The sequence below is a fragment of the Aptenodytes forsteri genome, unplaced genomic scaffold (assembly GCF_000699145.1).
Source record: "Aptenodytes forsteri isolate BGI_AS27 unplaced genomic scaffold, ASM69914v1 Scaffold278, whole genome shotgun sequence".
Classification (NCBI taxonomy): domain Eukaryota; kingdom Metazoa; phylum Chordata; class Aves; order Sphenisciformes; family Spheniscidae; genus Aptenodytes; species Aptenodytes forsteri.
In genome coordinates, this window is record NW_008795907.1 from 111,513 (window position 1) to 128,547 (window position 17,035).

At 44.1% G+C, this 17,035-nt stretch overlaps 2 protein-coding genes across 2 annotated transcripts in view; one reads left to right on the forward strand and one right to left on the reverse strand.

Moving 5' to 3' along the window:
• The window catches only part of MED12L (mediator complex subunit 12 like), a gene marked incomplete at its 3' end in the record, with an annotated part of 113,066 nt that extends 110,925 nt beyond the window's left edge, over positions 1-2,141 (reverse strand). Inside the window, exon 1 of the mRNA XM_009284323.1 lies at positions 2,097-2,141. Coding sequence (XP_009282598.1) covers positions 2,097-2,141 — 45 coding nt within the window. The remainder of the gene's footprint in view (positions 1-2,096) is intronic.
• A 5,407-nt stretch (positions 2,142-7,548) lies between these two features.
• CLRN1 (clarin 1) lies at positions 7,549-16,919 on the forward strand. The gene is made up of 3 exons (XM_009284253.1): positions 7,549-7,801; positions 15,385-15,564; positions 16,654-16,919. Exons 1-3 carry the CDS (start codon positions 7,549-7,551, stop codon positions 16,917-16,919), a joined length of 699 nt encoding a protein of 232 aa, XP_009282528.1.
• The last annotated feature ends 116 nt before the right edge of the window (positions 16,920-17,035 follow it).

Sequence of the window (17,035 nt, forward strand, 5' to 3'; positions counted from 1 at the left end):
CGGTCGGCCGTGCTCCCTCCGGACCCCTTCCAGCCGCAGGGACACAGCACCCGCGCGTTCACCCTATCGCCTGTCCCCCCATTTTTTATCATTCATTTTAGCGGATAAATAATTCACTCGGGAAAATAATAGCCCGCTGCGGACGAGGCAGGTCCGCCCGTGGGCTGGCGGGGAGGAGCCCGTCCCCTAGCTGATCCGCCCCGGCAGCTGCTGCTCCCGGCAGCCCCGCTCCAGGCGGGTCCCCCCGGTGCTCCCGCGGCTCGAGAGGCACAAGCAGTCTCTCGTCTTCCCAGGAGGAGTTTTAGGTCCCGGGCACAACCTGCCCTGCGTAGCTAGCGGCTGAGGAGGAGGGTGCAGCAAAGCCTCCCCCCATTTTCCACCCACCCCTCTCCCAAGGCACAGCCCCTCCCTCTACTCCAGCGTCTGGCAGCTCCAGCGGCACGAGGCCAAGCAGAGGAGTGAAGGGCACCTCATTCCTTCTTGCTCTGCTGCCTGGGGTCTGTGAGAGATCCTGATCCCGCTCCCGGAGGCACCAAATGACTATGGAGAGGCACTGTGCTGCTCCGTGAGCAATGACGATGTCCCCTCTGGGGCTGCAGCCCTGGGTGGCCCTTGGGCAAGTTGCTTTGTCCATCTCCTTTCAGCTGCCACGCCCAGCACAGGGCAACAGAGGCACACTGCTCCATGATTCCCAAAGGATGCTCCCAGGGACCAGTCTATCACCCCAATGGATCCACTGATCCCAGTGGATCAGCCAAGCTGATGGACAGGAAACATGATGTCAACAGAGTGTCATGGTTTAACCCCAGCCGGCAACTCAGCACCACCCAGCCGCTCGGTCACTCCCCAACGGTGGGATGGGGGAGAGAGTCAGAAGAGTAAAAGTGAGAAAACTCATGGGTTGAGATGAAGACAGTTTAATAGGTAAAGCAAAAGCCACGCGTGCAAGCAAAGCAAAACAAGGAATTCATTCACTGCTTCCCATGGGCAGGCAGGTGTTCAGCCATCTCCAGGAAAGCAGGGCTCCATCACATGTAATGGCTACTTGGGAAGACAAACGCCATCACTCCGAATGTCCCCCCCTTCCTTCTTCTTCCCCCAGCTTTATATGCTGAGCATGACGTCACATGGTATGGAATATTCCTGTGGTCAGTTGGGGTCAGCTGTCCCAGCTGTGTCCCCTCCCGACTTCTTGTGCACCCCCAGCCTACTCGCTGGTGGGGTGGTGTAAGCAGCAGAAAAGGCCTTGACTCTGTGTAAGCACTGCTCAGCAGTAACTAAAACATCCCTATATTATCAACACTGTTTTCAGCACAAATCCAAAACATAGCCCCAAACTAGCTACTATGAAGAAAATTAACTCTATCCCAGCCAAAACCACCACACAGAGGTATCATTTCCGATTAATGAATCTTCAAAACAAGAGTAGTACAACATTAAAGCTTTAGGGCTCCTCCCTTTTCCAGCGTGCAGGTGGATGTCCTGTACTTGCCTACCTTCCTGAAATGGGGCTGCAGTCTTAATCACAGCCTGCAATAGTGTCCTGCTATTCACCTCTCTCAGTATAGGTGCTATCTCCTTAGGTATTGGAGTAGTAGGTGCATTCCTGTATTAGCATTACAGTAAGCAAGCATGAAAATTTTCTTTTTCCCTTTCTACCCATTATTTGTGCCAGATCCTCTCCTTGTGCTACAACTCCAGAACAGTACAAACATGAGGTACTTTGGAAAGACAAGATTAGACAGTCAATTGCAAGTAAGTCTAAATAAAATTAACAACAGCACTCTACAAATGAGCTTATGTTTGAATTTAGTATGGACAAGAACAGGAAATACAGGCAAACCACATTTCTTTTGTCTCTAAGCAATTCTCTAATCAAACCACAGATAACTTAAAAGCTGAGGCTGAACTAGGCAATAACAATAAAGCAGGATAGTAATGCCCTATACTGTCTCATTTGTTAATACATTTTCTATTTAAATCTTTGTCACCTTTGGTTACTGAACTACTTTTCATGCATCCAGCTGTGTTGTTCACCGAAGGCAAGGATCAACAAGTCTGAGATCTTCAAACTTTAAAATCTAGCTCTAAGATACCTTCCTTGACATGTTTATCAGACTTCGTATGTGATCCAAGGGCATGCTCGAAAGACCAGTAGAGTTTGTCATCTCTTTTCCTTCACTCCACCAGTGGATAAAAATGCTTCAGAGCTTTTCATAAGTTACGCTGGCACGCTAGATCAGTGTTGTGATCCCTGGCTTTGGGAAGATTAATATCATGCATATTTTAAGATAGTATCATTACATTTTATTCCCAAGACTTTGTCAAACACATCTTGATGTATTTAAACATCAGATGTTTAAATACACACAGATCCCAGTCTTTTGGTGTTTTTTGTCACACAGACTGGTCTGCCAATCTCATAATGGCACTCCTGTTCTGTGTTGATCTGCCTGCATTTTACAGCACCTCTACAGTGCAAGAGTCCCAGCAGAGACTGGCCCCATGAAGTCCATAGATCAGGGTTACAGATCTGGCTATAGATTTGCACTATCCACTGCTCCAGTCCTCAGGTCAGTCACTGATGTTTGGGAAGTCCGGGTTCAAATTCAGTTTCTTTAAACCCTCAAGTCTGCAACCATTCTGATCTGGAGTTTTAGTTTGTTTTTCTCCAGAAATACTGCCGGGGAGCCAGGTTTGGTTGAGCTGACTCTGTTCAGAGGGTAACAAGTATTTCCTGTCACCTTTAGTCAAGTGAGTAGTGCCTTAAGCCACCACTTTAGCATGGGAATTTGAAGAATAAGCTCTGAATAAAGAAGAATGGCAAATACCAGTTCATAGTATGGTTTTTTTACCATCATGACTAAATTCTTGTCATTTGCTGTGACTTTACTGATGCTAGTTAAAAATAGAGGGTAACTTCTGAAAATACTGCATTAATTATTGGTTATATGCTTTCTTGAAGGACATCTCTCATTTTTAACATTTGCAGGTCTATTCAGTTCTCATGGTAGTGAGGGACAAATGGCACCACTTGTCTGGACTGCAGATGACTGCAGCCAACATGCAAACTTCCCACAGGTGTTTCTGCTAAAATGCACATCACTATGGGTCCTCATCACTCCTGGTGTTTTCATCCTGAACATTTCTACAACCAAGGGTGGCCTTTCTGGTAAACTGATATCAACTCTACAGCAGTTGTGACATGGTGGGAAAGAACAGAACGTAATCAGCATCAGTTCTACATATGTCACAAGTCGTTACATGACTGTGGATATACAGAAGTTTTCATCCATAAGAGTTATAAAATCCAAATCTTTTAGAAAACTTGGTGGCAGTTTTGGAGGTCCTAAAATCTTTTTCTACTCTGTCCTTACCATAGGATAAATTTAATTGATAAAATTAAAAATAAAGTGTCCATTTGACTGCAATGATTGCCAAAGATCACGTTAGCGCAGGACATTTCAGTCTCTGTAAGAAGTAGTATGCTATTACTACTTTCCAGGTTCACATACACAAGCCACTGTTCTTCATCTATCTATACTTCACATTGCATATTTACCCTTAAGTATCATAAACTGGGGTTTGGGCATCTGTGGAAGAAAAAAGGTGGTTCTTTTCCACTCCTCACTTAATGGGCATTTGCTCTCATCAAAAAATATCTAGTTCAGTGCATTTTTCACAGTGGTTGTTCACCTCACGCACTGTTGACCTGCATTGGTTGCTAAATGCAGAGTCAGTGAACTGGAATGGTATGTAGTGCTGCTCACTCTGGGGACCGACTGAAGGAGGAGCCGAGCATCTGCAGTTGTGACCGAAGTCGCATGGATGACAGCATTTTATACATCACCACTAGTACTCACACAACATCATGTTATACTTACAAGTAAAAGTAAAATTAATTAGTTAATCATCGTACAACACTCCAGTGACTTGGGTTGAGAAGTATTATAGTCTATTTCTTTAAATTTAGGGGTTTTTAAAAAAACTTAGTAGTTGAGAGAAAATTTGAGGAGAAAGTGCATAAATGACAATTTAAAATCAGCCCTTTTCAGGAACAGCTACACAGGAGCAGATAACACCATGTTAAACAGGGAGGAAGAGTACTGAGCCCTCTACAAGGTAACGGCACAGGTGGAAAAGCCTCCTGAGACTGTCATTATGCCACTGTACAAGTACAGTGCAAGAGACAAGACCCCTGTATATCTCAGTATGCAAACAGTCAAGATTGTCTGATAATATAGCCTCGCCCTAACTTTTTTTTTTAATAAGCTAAACAATAACAACAACAGTCTTTCCTTTATCTTTTTCAGTGTATGCAGGCCTGAAGGGAGAAATGGGTATTTAGGGGGACAGGAACAAAAAACATTCCCTCAGGAATCCACTCGCAGAAAAGCTGGGAGCAAAGAACAGGCCAAAGAGGGAGCAGCAACCAGCCAGGATTCGTGGAGAGGTCCCAGGGTACAGCGTTGCTCTTCAGGGACACGAGACGAAGGAGCTGAAACCTGATGCAGGGCAGAAGGCAGGGAGGAGCGGCATGCCTCCTCAGCAATGGCAAAGCCCCAAGCAGCCGGCATGCAGGAGAAGGGCTACGGCAGTGATGGGCAAGACCAGGGCCTCCAGAGCCTGTCTAAGCCAGCACAGAGAAGGGCAGTCATTTCCAATATTGCAGGGAAAAAACAGTAACAGATTTAGTAACATCTTGGACACATGGGATGGGAGAAAGGACTTGCTCAAGACAAGTAAGCTGAAGAGGAAGGCTCTTCTGCAGTGAACGGGATGGGACTATCAGGCAAGACCTGAGACTGCGACACAGACTGAAAGGGCACATGATGCTGCATGATGCACTGCTCACGAAAGGAGTATCCCAACACTCGGGCCAGAAGTTAAGTATCATCCCAGTCACAGCAGCAATTTTACAATATACCTTGACTACTTCTATTTGGTTTTTAAGCTTGTCCTTGAACAGTGACTCACCTAAGTCTTGCTTCTAGTGTGATATTATCAGAAAGTGGGGAATCTAATGCTTCTGAGGGAAGAAATAAATATGTTTCCCCTTTTTATTTTGTGATTTGGTGCATCTTCTTTGCTCGTCATACATTCAAAGCAGTATTCGTTGTGGTGGAGCACACAGCGTTTGCAATAAAATATTTTCTGTGATCATCAGATACCTCAGCTTCACTTTTTCAGTTAATTATCCATGAGTAAATAACCCAATAATTATCCATTCAGTAAGTAACCATTATTTGCTTCACATGCTTTAGAAGAGAGATGTTACAAAAACCTGTCGAAAGTTCATTGAAGGAGACCTTCTTTTAAAAAACTGCCAGTCTTTAACATCAGAGAGCATGAGCTTTTTTTCCCCCCTATACTTGCTTGACAAATACAGTACCCCAGATACCAGGAAATATTATTTTAACCACCCAGAAAGCAACATTTGTTACTGCACAAAGACAAACAAACAGACCCTGTCAGATACCTCCTTAGCATTCGCTGCAGAATTCACAGCTGGAGTTAGAAAGGGACTTGTACTGTCTACCAAGGCACATATTAACTGAATTGTTTTCAAACAAATGCAGTCAAGATCTGCAGCTGGTAATGAATGTTCCAAGAAAAAGTTACTCCAGGGCAAACTCCAGGACAATTCTTCACTCTAATTTCTAGTTTGTCTATGCACAGTGTTATCTCCAGCCCAATCTCATCTCCGCTATCTTCACGCCACCAGCCACTGCCTAGCCTATTGCAAGGTACAGCCGAATGCTGAGGAGCAAAGCCCCCCTCGGTACTGGCTGCTCCTGTATCACCACCTCTGCTTTTCTGAGGGATTCTGAAACATCTTAGCTCATTCAGAAAACTACATAATTTTCTGTGGCATAAACTATTGCTCCATATGAAAAGACTATCAGAAAGCTGACACTTGAAAAAAGTAGTCACCAAAACAGATAAATGCAATTAAATTCCTCCCCCCCCCCCAAAAACCCCCCCCCCCCCCCCCCCCAATTCTTTCTAGGACATAGTCACTTTTATATGCATATGTTCAAGTTTGTTCCTTTCATTGCTATTGTGCTGGTGATAATCATATTAAAATATTACAGTCCCTCTTCAGGGAAGAATAAATGCATTCTGCTCAAGTAAAGTATTCAAAACCATCTTTAAAAATAAGCATTTTCCCAAACCTGTACGCATTCAGCACTGTGCACAGTACAAGCTCAGTGGTAATGGACTCCAGAGATACAGCAGTGTGCCATCTTTTGATTATGTATGATGATCACAGCACGAACCACAGCTTTATTTAAGTATTAGCTTAAAAAAAAAATCATTTGTCTGTACACAGCCTTGCTTCATTTTAATTCCAAGGTTGTCTTAAAACCTATGTAGTTAAACCAGACTCAGTCTTTAAGCATAACTGATATGATACTCTTAAACCACCTGAAGAGTATTCCTGCAATGGATGTGCATCCAGTTAACAAACCGCTTTCTAAGTTGATCTGGCTAGAAAAAAAAACCAAACCCTGTGCTTGCTAAAATCACTGGCAGTCAGTAGATCAATGCAGACAGCCATGCTTCTGGTCCTAGCTGAGGCCCCGAGTTAGCCACACTCCAGGGGATGGGTTATTTTGTGCCCATGACTTTGGCTTGCATGAAGAACAAGGCAGGTCCCTGGCAGCAGCAGGAGCCCAGTGGTGCCTCTCCTGCACAAAGCACAGGGAGCCAGCGTACCACCAAGCCTTGGGGTAGACTGGGTCTTCTGTAAAGAAGTGAGAGAAAAGGTATTTGTGTATATTTGAAACCTGAACTGAAATGTTTGTCTGAGCATCCTACACACCGCAGCCAAAACAATACAATATATATCAGATACGCTGCCCTTGCCCAGGAATGCCTTGACAGGGAAAAGCAGTGCCCAAATGCAACCAAATACTGCAGAGGGGGCCTCCTGGCTTAGCGGGGGTACTGTGTGTTACCTGTGCCATTGCATTAGGAACAACAACCAAAAAAAGAAAAACACACTCCCCACCCCAAAAAAAAAAAAGAGCAGAGCAGCTCAGCATTGCTAGCTTTAGAGGAAAACCTGGAAAAATAAAACCTTCTGAAAACTTCCTTTTTGGAGAGCAGACAATCAGGCACAGCAGCCAAGCCTGTCTCTGAAATACCCTGCTCACCCAATCAGACAGGGGGCTGGGAAGAGCAGAGCACTCAAATTACAGAGAGGCTCCTTCTGTCATCTTAAACCCCTGTTATCAAGTGACAGAGGATGCACTGAAACACTCTACAAACTGCTCTATTTTCCAGCTTATTTAAACACAATAGTGTGCAAGCTAGAGCTATACAGAAGGGGATGGGGAAGAGAAACCTTCACAGCATCTTTCAGGAAACGTGTGCCTCAGAGGTTCACTGCTGAAGCTCCCTAAGGAGAGGGCTCCCGCCGCAAGCAGGGCTGGCTGGGTGCCCGGGACTCTCTCTGGGGAGCTTGGCTGTTTGCCGTGCTGATGAAGACCTTGTTGCTGCCTCGCTGAAAGCTGCATCCCTCAGAGGACTTTGCACGCCACCATGCCAGCCCAGCAGAAGAAAATTATCTTTTGCATAGCCGGGGTGCTGAGCTTCGCTTGTGCGCTGGGGACCGCGGCAGCCATCGGCACACAGCTGTGGGTTAAGGGGACAATACTCTGCAAGACAGGAGCCCTGCTCGTCAATGCCACTGGCCAGGAGCTGGAGAAGTTTATTGGCAAAATCCAGTATGGGCTTTTCCATGGCGAGCGTGTGAGACAGTGTGGGCTCGGGGGGAGACCTTTCCAGTTTTCATGTGAGTAACAATGGCATTTGAATTATTTAACACCGCACTGCTGAGGGCTAGGGGAGCTGGGAGATAGCTGCCCCAGTGTCCCCTTGCTCATACACAGAGCCTAACAAGCATGAAATACTCTAAAGCAAGTGCTGCTGTTACAGTGTTCTGATCTTCAGGTTCAAATGACTTATTTTCTGATACTAGTAAAGCCACGCAAACGTTTTCAACAATCTATTTCAGTTACACAGATATCTACATTTCAAAAGATTTATACTATTACTTTAAAAAAAATTGTTTTTCAATTAATCTCTATCATCTTCCTCTGTGTGTGTCAACATCGCATCCTCTGTGCCGTCATGAAAGAATGAACTAAACTAGCAGAAATCTCATGAAAGAGCTGGGGCATAGATACGTTTGGCTGCTGTTGAGAAACAAAGCAGCCAAAAAGTTAGCAATCTGCTGCATTAATTGAAAGAACGGATGGTTGATGCTAGCTGACGTTCAGTCGGTTGATCTGCAAGGCAAACTTGGTATCTGACATACAGAATTTTATCAAAGACTGTTAGCAATGGTTTTGCTTTACATGTAATATTTATAACCTATTTATCTTCAAGGATAAGAACATCAATAAAATGATCAAGTGAACATACAGTTTGTATCTAGCAGCACATTAAACAGATAATAACAAACAGCCATTTGTTATATGTACAATATGCCACCTGAAGTTATTACAAAACAGTTTAGAAGCATTCTGCTAAAAAAGCACTAGTAAATTGCTTATGAGTCATTTAAAACAAGGTAAGGTTGCCAGATTAGGTATCAGAAATTTACTATATTATATTTTTCCAAAATAGTAGACCAAATTAATATAATATTAAGACTTGCCATCTCTAATTAAATTCCATCACTAGTCTATTTATACAGCTGAAGTTCTTCTCTCAATTGCTTGCTTTGCCATCGCAGCATGCAGATATTCCACCCTGCCGGTTATAGGCTGGGGTGACTTTTCAGAGGGGACTACTAAATCCCAAGGAATTAGTTTTCTGCTGTAGGTGAAATTGTTATGAACCACAGCTGACAAAGCTGCTAGCTATCAGCAGCTCTGTGACTGACATTTGTCCAGGTTCATTACAGCAACAGAGCTATGAGGCACAGCTAAACTGCTGTAAAACAAGGACAAGATGCAGCTGCAGCCTCATGCAGGCCCTGGCTGGGTGCGCACCCCAATTCCCGCACCTCCCAGCCATGGGATGGAGTCCAGCTGAGCAGCCCCAGGGCTCGCACCAGCCCCCCCCACAGGAGCTCCCCAGGCAGGGAGAGCAGTAGCAGAATGAATCAGTGGCCAATTTGGTGCAAGTGAAGTTATGGAAAGGTCGCCCACAGCGACCTCACCGTGTGGCAAGAAGCAGGACATCTCTCTCTAGTCCGTATCGGCTCAGTGCACGAGGCAGGACTAAACCCAGCCGTGACAGACAGCCCCCATGCCAGAGAAGCCATAGTCAAGACAGCCCATAGGCTTCTCTTTCTAATCATTTTCTTTCCACATATTTTCTGCTTAGATACTTTTAAACCATTTCATTGATGTGCCTTGCATTCAGGCTCCCATCTGTACATTTCATCTTGTTACGGCTGAAATATTTTAATGTACTGCTAGTGTGATTAGAGCAATAGTTTCAAAGAATTTTAATTTTGTGGGCAGTGTAAAGTAATATTACAGGTACAAAACAATACAAATGCACAGCTTGTTTGTGATGACTTAATAATATCAGTCATCATGTCTTTTTAAATATCTCACAATGCTACATACAGGTAAGCTTTGGATCTGTGCAAGTATTGCAGAGCATTTTCAACCAAATGTACTCCAGGGTTACATAGTTTGCTCTCACTATGGCCATACACTTTCTATCCACGCTCACAGAAGTCTCATGTAACCAAGCTTTCCTATCCAAATGTACATCAAACTTGCATTCATAAGTATAATTTCAGAGCACAAACACAAATGTAACCAAAGAACAGAAATAATACAATGTGAAGTTTTTAATTAGTCACAGCTAAGCAACCCACTTTGGAATGGTAAAAAACCCATGAAACTTGAGTGTTCATACAGAGACACAGAGTGTTCATACAGAGCTGCAGAATCCTACTGCACTGGACAATATTAAAAATTAATTTCTTTAATATGAGTGCCTAATGTACATATTCAAAGAACTCCAAGGCTTTCAGGAATTGCATAAAGAAGAAAGCATTGAAGAAGTAATTCACTCGACATCAGTAAATATCACTGTTCTCATTTTCAGACAGAGAAAATGAGGTTTTAAGCATGTGCTTTAATGCCTGTTCCCAGGATCTGAATTCAAGGCTGGATTTAATCTTATGCCTGAGACTCCTCGAGTCAGAAGTGAAGCTGCTAACATGCCTGTGATGGAGCAGCATCCTTCCCTAGAGAGAGCAGCCTTGTTTCCAGTGTCCCAGCCCATCAGGCATCAGTCACAGCAGATCATCACCTGCAGTAGCAGAGCTAGCAGGGCTGAAGCACTGGGGTCAGAAACACAACCCGAGCGCCTTGACAAACCTAAAACTGAACGCAAGCTTGCTTATTAGAGCATTCTTTTACCTTTTATTCTCCTTCCACACAAGCCAAGCATTAATAGTGAAATATTTCACTAGGTCTCACTCACAATATTACAAGCACATCTTGTCAGTCTTATTTGCCTGCACTGCCATCTTTTATACAATGCTCTGAAAAGGTAATGCCACAAGGTGATTTTTGGCACTGTGTATACCCGAAATGTAGCCCAGTTACAGCCTAAATAATTTCACAAGCCCAGTTGTACCAATCATGGCACTCCACAGGGCAGCCTTTGCCTCTGTGAGCTTTCACTGACAGCTGAGGGTAGAAGCATTGCTGTCCTCCTCACAAATTATTCTCAGATCATCTTTTATTTAGATTAAAAAGCAAACGCAACACTTACTTTAATGGGTGATTGGGTGGCTTAGCAAAATATGCCTCTACTAGAAGTGTTCACTTCAGAGACCACTTAATGAAGGAAGCTGGTTCTCATTCTCTGGGGCTGCAGCAGACCCATCCCATCCAAGTCAGTGCTCTCGGGAACTCACTGAGCGTCCCAGAAAGCAGGATAACCGTATACAATATACACATCCATAGTTTAATGCACTGAAGTGCACTTTAGCATGTCTGAGAAGAAAAGGCACGGAAAACAGGCTAAATTATTTAGTTCTATGTTTGCTCGCATTAAATGCTCCCCTCTGACCACTATATCTCTTTTAATTGTAAAATGAATTTGCTCTGCTAGCAAACCCAGTTTGGCTGGGGAAAGCCTTCTGCTTCATTTGCTCTTGCTGATTCTCATCAGTTTCTGGGTCAGCAGTTCATTTTCTAAAGGTCACTGGCATGCATACCTAACACACAATTTCATTCATTACAATGAAGGAATGTTTTTCTTTCAAGACAACATAGCTGCTGGAATTAATTTTTCCTGATATGTCACATAAAATTTTAATGACAAACAGCTATAAATGCAGGTGCCAAGGGAAAGATTCAATACAATGCAGTAATTATTTTCTTAACATAAACAATACAAAATTGTATTATTAAATACAGTTTTGCATGTTCTTCCAAAACATCAGGGAGCTTTGCAAGAACTAATGCTATTCCTTGTAGAAATTCTGCACAGGTAGGGACTCTTCAGCCTTTTCGTTGGCTAGCCTGAATGGTACAACAGTAAAATTGTGTCTTATACCACACTAACATTACAACTGCTTCATATGCTTGTAAATATATGAAATATGCAATATAAAGTCCAATAAACACAAGGTCTAATTTCTAAAACATGCTTTGTGTTTTACTAGCATAATAAGGAATTTAAGCACCAGTGGCCAAACTGGACAATAAGTAGCCACCAGCAGAAGTAACATTTATGCAGGCAAATTCTTCCTTTAGGTAAAATAGGTGAATTTAGCAAACAGGTAGTTTTGCTGTGCATGGCACTTGCACTTGCAAAGACAGCAAGTAGTTGTGCTCCTGGCCTAGACCTGGCAGCCACAAGCTCCCTGTGCTCAGGAGCCAGGCTGGCAGGGATGCCCCAGGGAAGGGGGGCCGGTGGAGCAGAGCCCTGGCCCAGTGCCATCCCCAGGAGCAGGCAGCCTCTCCATTACCCATGGAAGGCGTGAGCATTCGTGCAGCATTGCAGATGGTGGGCGCAGGGCTCCGCATGCCCCCTTGTGTCCCTGTGTCTGGTGAGGGTCCGCGGGCATGGTCCCCCATGGGCACCGGGTACCCCTCTCTGCTCCCAGCCAGCCATCAACAACGTAAAAGGTGATATTTATTTAACACAGCTTCAAGAATAGTTTGCAAACATTTGCTTCATTAATTTCCCTTTCATTTAGTCAGGGAGATAAATTGACACTACATTACCTGCTTCTCTGTGTTTACTGCATGGCAAGCTGCAGAACTGTTTGCTGGTAAACATTTTACAAGGCAGAGTAATTTATGTGAGGCTTTTTTACTCTCTGCACGTTACAGCTGCAGCGAGGTAGTGCCGAGGCGTTATTACCCCCACTTTAATCGTGCCCCTGTGGATCAGGAGCAGTTAAGTGTATTTGATGATTCCTTCTAAAATACCTGTTGTTGCCAAACAAACATGAATGATTAAAAATTATTCTCTCATACTGAGTCTGATTGACTATCCCCTTGTGCCCTAGCTAAGCAGGATCACAATTTGAAACAGTAGCTAAAAAGCTGCATAAAAATATTTAAAATAAAGTATTCCTAAATTTTTGCATACATAGTCACACTGGCCGTTACATGGCTGGAACTCAGCACAGCCTTCAGTCCATCCAGCAGAGCTTTGCAGGCAGCAGTCATTAACTCTAAGTGCAAAACTGCACACGCCATTTTCCCACTGTTGCAGTCCTAACCTGCTCCATGGGCTCTCGTGGGGCAGTGACTGGGGCAAGTGATACAGTGGCAAATGCAGCGGATGCTAAAGTCTCCAGCTTTTGGAGACTTAAATTATATAGCATGTGGTGAAAGCGTTGCATTAACCGCGTAACACACACAGTACTTACACCTACCAAGCAACAGCCTTCTTACTGTCAACTCCACAGGGCAAAGCTCTGCTGCAAACAACCAACATTTCACCTGCCAGCAGGAGGAGCTGGCAGGGCACAGGGCAGCACCAGCCTTAGCAGCTCCACGCTCATTTTATTTGTTCTCTTATTTTAGCTTGGTATCCTACTTTTTTATTGTAAGACTTCTCCACTTCCTCTCATTGATTTATCATCTTCCCTTTTTGGCCTTGGGCTTCCAGACACAAAACATTCCACAAGTATTTTACTTGGGGAAATACAGGGGAGAAAATTTTGATCACATAAAATTTTCTTATTCTTTCAAAATCTCATTCAGATAGTATCTTGAAAATAACTCTTTGATGTAAGCTTTATGAATTTCTCCCTCTTTAGTATCATATTTCATTTTTAAAATAATTTGAGATTAATGTATGTACAGAAATATATATCTCTATTTTGAAGGATTTTTATCAAAACACCAATTTTTTTTTTTCTGTTTTCTTAAAATAGAAAAATGCCAAAGGATAGGAGGTAAGAAACCCCTGATCCTTTTAGGTGTCTACACATCTTTTTGGCAATGACTGTTGGTGGATTTTCACAGGGAATCTCTATACTATGAACAACTTCACACGTTATCTTCCCCAGATATCATACATTCCTGGAGCCTTGAATGTCTCCCAGCAACACGCAGTACACAACACATTTAACTTGCCAGTATGTCAGCACCACGGCTTCACTAATGATTTCCTGCTTCTTCATAATAAAATGTGGACCTTTTAACTTAAAGATTTATTGCTTAAGGTTTTCAGGAAAAACCCACATATTTTTAGCCAAAATTCTGTGGGTATAAACTTACCAAAACAGCAGTGTATATTTGTGATTAATCAAAGCAATGGAATCACTGCTCTGAAATAGAATGGAAATCAGCATCCCAGCTGGGAGCAGCTCTTTGCTTCCCTAGCAGATAAAGCAGTCAAACCCTAACATTTGTGCACTTTAGACACATCAGACCTAAATAAACCACGCACACTACTCCAAACCAACCAAACACACACCCAAGGCTAACAGAGCCTTCCATGTCACCTGCCCAGTGACCTCCTCACTTGTCCATACAGCCAGGACTTGAATATTCTCAAGAACTTTGTCCATCATGCATTGCCCATGACATGGTCCAGACCAAGAGGCCAGTGCAAGGGGGAGGGGACCCCCAAGGGACCCACGTGCCCACAGGGGCTGCCCAGCCTCCTCCCTGCCCACGTACCCACCCTGGGAAGGGGAGCCAGAAGAAGCATCCCTTGGGAAGGGGAGCTACCTCACCCTGTCCCAGATACCACAAGGCACACAACACACATGGTATGGATACTGACACAGAGTCAGGAACTTCTCATCCTCACCTGACCCCCTCTGCACCCGTATTTTGGAAAATAAGATAAATACAAGACTCTACTGACCAGAACAATCCAGTCTGAGAAACACGTCTTGTATGAATTGCTGACCACGCCAGGCAGGGTCAGGTGTAAGAGTGACACACATTAATTGTGGCCAAGCCCACAAGCTGATAAAGATCTAGGCAAGTAAATAAATACCAGTTGCCCTCTGTTCAGTGAATGAGCCAAGCAGGTATGATTTCATTTCCAATCTCATGTCCCTCAGTGGGACCTCATAGGCATAAATGCAGAGAGTGTTTCTGGATTTACTGTCGGCCCCCCCCCCTCCGAAAGAGGAGTAGATGGCCAAGCCTTCAGCTGAGGGATGCGAGATCAGACCCGTAACACAGGCACTGTGAGTAGCCCTTCATGCCATCCTGCAGACCGGCGCAAGGTGGACCTGCTTCCTCAAATACAGCTTCTGATTTTTTTCTAAGAATATGCTCTTCACATTAAGGACCAAATACCACCTTGGTAGATGGTAGGCACTTTACCCTCCACCATGCATCTGCATGATCTGGTTTCTGAGGAACAAATAACCCCAAAAACCTCCCACTGCCCTGAATAGCGCCTACAGGGGGAGAGGAGTTTGTTATGCCTGCCAACACACCAGGGTGAGGGAGCAGCCACTGAGGATGCTGATCTGGATTCAGGTCCACAGCATTTAGAGCTGGAGGTGCTGGGGGTTGCACCCTGGAGAGCCCAGTGCAGGTGCCAGGCGGGGATGGCCATGGGCAGGGCGCCAAGACGACGGAGGTGCTGTTCCACATCCCGTACGGGGTACAGCCAGGGCAGGGAGGACAACACACATAGGGAAATACCCTCAGGAAGGGGAGGAGAGGCTTTCCCTGGAGCTGGTCTTTCTCTCCTGGCCAGTCTACACTTCTGAGTTTCACAAAAATGCTTCTGCCTCCAGACATCCATGAAAACCTGTTTCTAGTTAATAACTTCATTTTCATCTTTGGTTGCATTTGGAAGAGCACGATTTAAAACAATTATCACAAACCAGCAAGAAATCCCTGGCCTGACTTCTGAAACAACTTTGCCTAATGTGTATAATAACGTTTTGTTCTTTTTTTTTTTTAGTTTTTCCAGATTTGCTCAAAATTATCCCTGCAAGTATCCATGTTAGTGTCATTCTCTTCTGTACAGTACTGATCATCTTTGCTCTGGTGGGAGCAGGTTTCTTCATGTTCAATGCTTTTGGCAGCCCTTATGAAACTCTTCATGGCCCTGTCGGGTTGTACCTCTGGAGCTTCATCGCATGTAAGTACCACCCCACCCTTGGCCTACCAGGCTAATGCCTGTCCATGTTTGCTACTTACGATGACCGATTTATTGGCATGGGAGACCATATTAAGGACCATGGCTGCATTGACTCTAAACTGGGAAAACAAAGCTAGGCAGAAAGGCAGATGACTTTGCTGTATCAAAACATGTTTTTTCCAGACTAGAGTTAAGAGATAAAAATGTCAAAATCCTCTGCAAGTGCGGGTGGTGGGATGGGTACAGGCGAGCAGCTGCAGGAAGCCGTGGCAGGCAGCCCCGGCACCTCCAGCCCTTCTGCATAAGCTGGCAGAAAAAGGGGATGGTGACCACAAGCCTCAGGGACACAGAGCTGGGGCCACATCATGGGCGCACAGCACACGGTCAGAACTGGGAATCGCAGCAGAGGGGGGAAGGGGGGAAAAAAAACCAGCCAACCAAAAAGTCAGTGATGCAACTGCTTGTATTCACCATGATGGGAGATTTCCAGCCGTGTAAGCGAGATCACCACTTACACCAGAAAGACTTTCTTCAAGGAAGAAAGAAACTGAGGAGCAGAGAGGGAGAGACTGACAGCAACTCGCTGTAAAAGTGGTCTCTGAAAAAAAACACTGCCAACAGGGATAACAGACCATCCCTGTCCCTCTGCCACTTAGAGAAGGTAAAGCCCATTCTCTGTGTTGCTGGCTTGGCTGACAAGAAGATTTACCATTACATTTACAAAGAATTACGTATTACAATCATAATTTAATAAAGGACTTAAGTACGTATTTATCTTTAAACATGCAGACAGTTCAGTTATGTTCAATGGGACAATGAGCAGCTTAAAGCTAAAAAAGAGCACAGATACTTTGCTGTATCAGGGCACTAAAGCAGCCATATTAAATATTACTGGTCCTAAGCCAAATTCAGTTTTAAAAGCTTACCAATTTCAATAGCCGTTAGCTTGGATTCTAAAAATAATCCCTGTTAAAACTAAGTTACAGTGGCCATAACAACACTATCAATATGGCATTTGGTTGTGATGTACATCACATGGCCTTGCTGCAGGGATTGCTGAGATGAGGAGCATCTCCCCCTCTGTTTCAGGTTCCTGTGGTTGTCTCATCATGATTCTCTTCTCTTCAGAAGTGAAAATCCATCACCTTTCAGAGAAAATTGCTAATTTCAAAGAGGGAAGTTTTACATTCAAGACTCACAGTGAACAGTTTGCAAATTCATTCTGGATCATCCTGGTTTGCTCCCTGGTGCACTTCCTGAACGCCTTGCTAATACGATTTGCTGGATTTGAATTTCCCTTTTCAAAATCAAAAGATTCGGGGACAATCACTGGAGCAGTTGACCTGATGTATTAGAATTACATAATTTAAGAAAATCTCAAGCAAAGAGGTTCATCACTACCACATTCAACAACTACCAGATGTACTAACTTGTAAATGATTAGCTCTAAAGAAGTTAAAAGAAGTGAAGG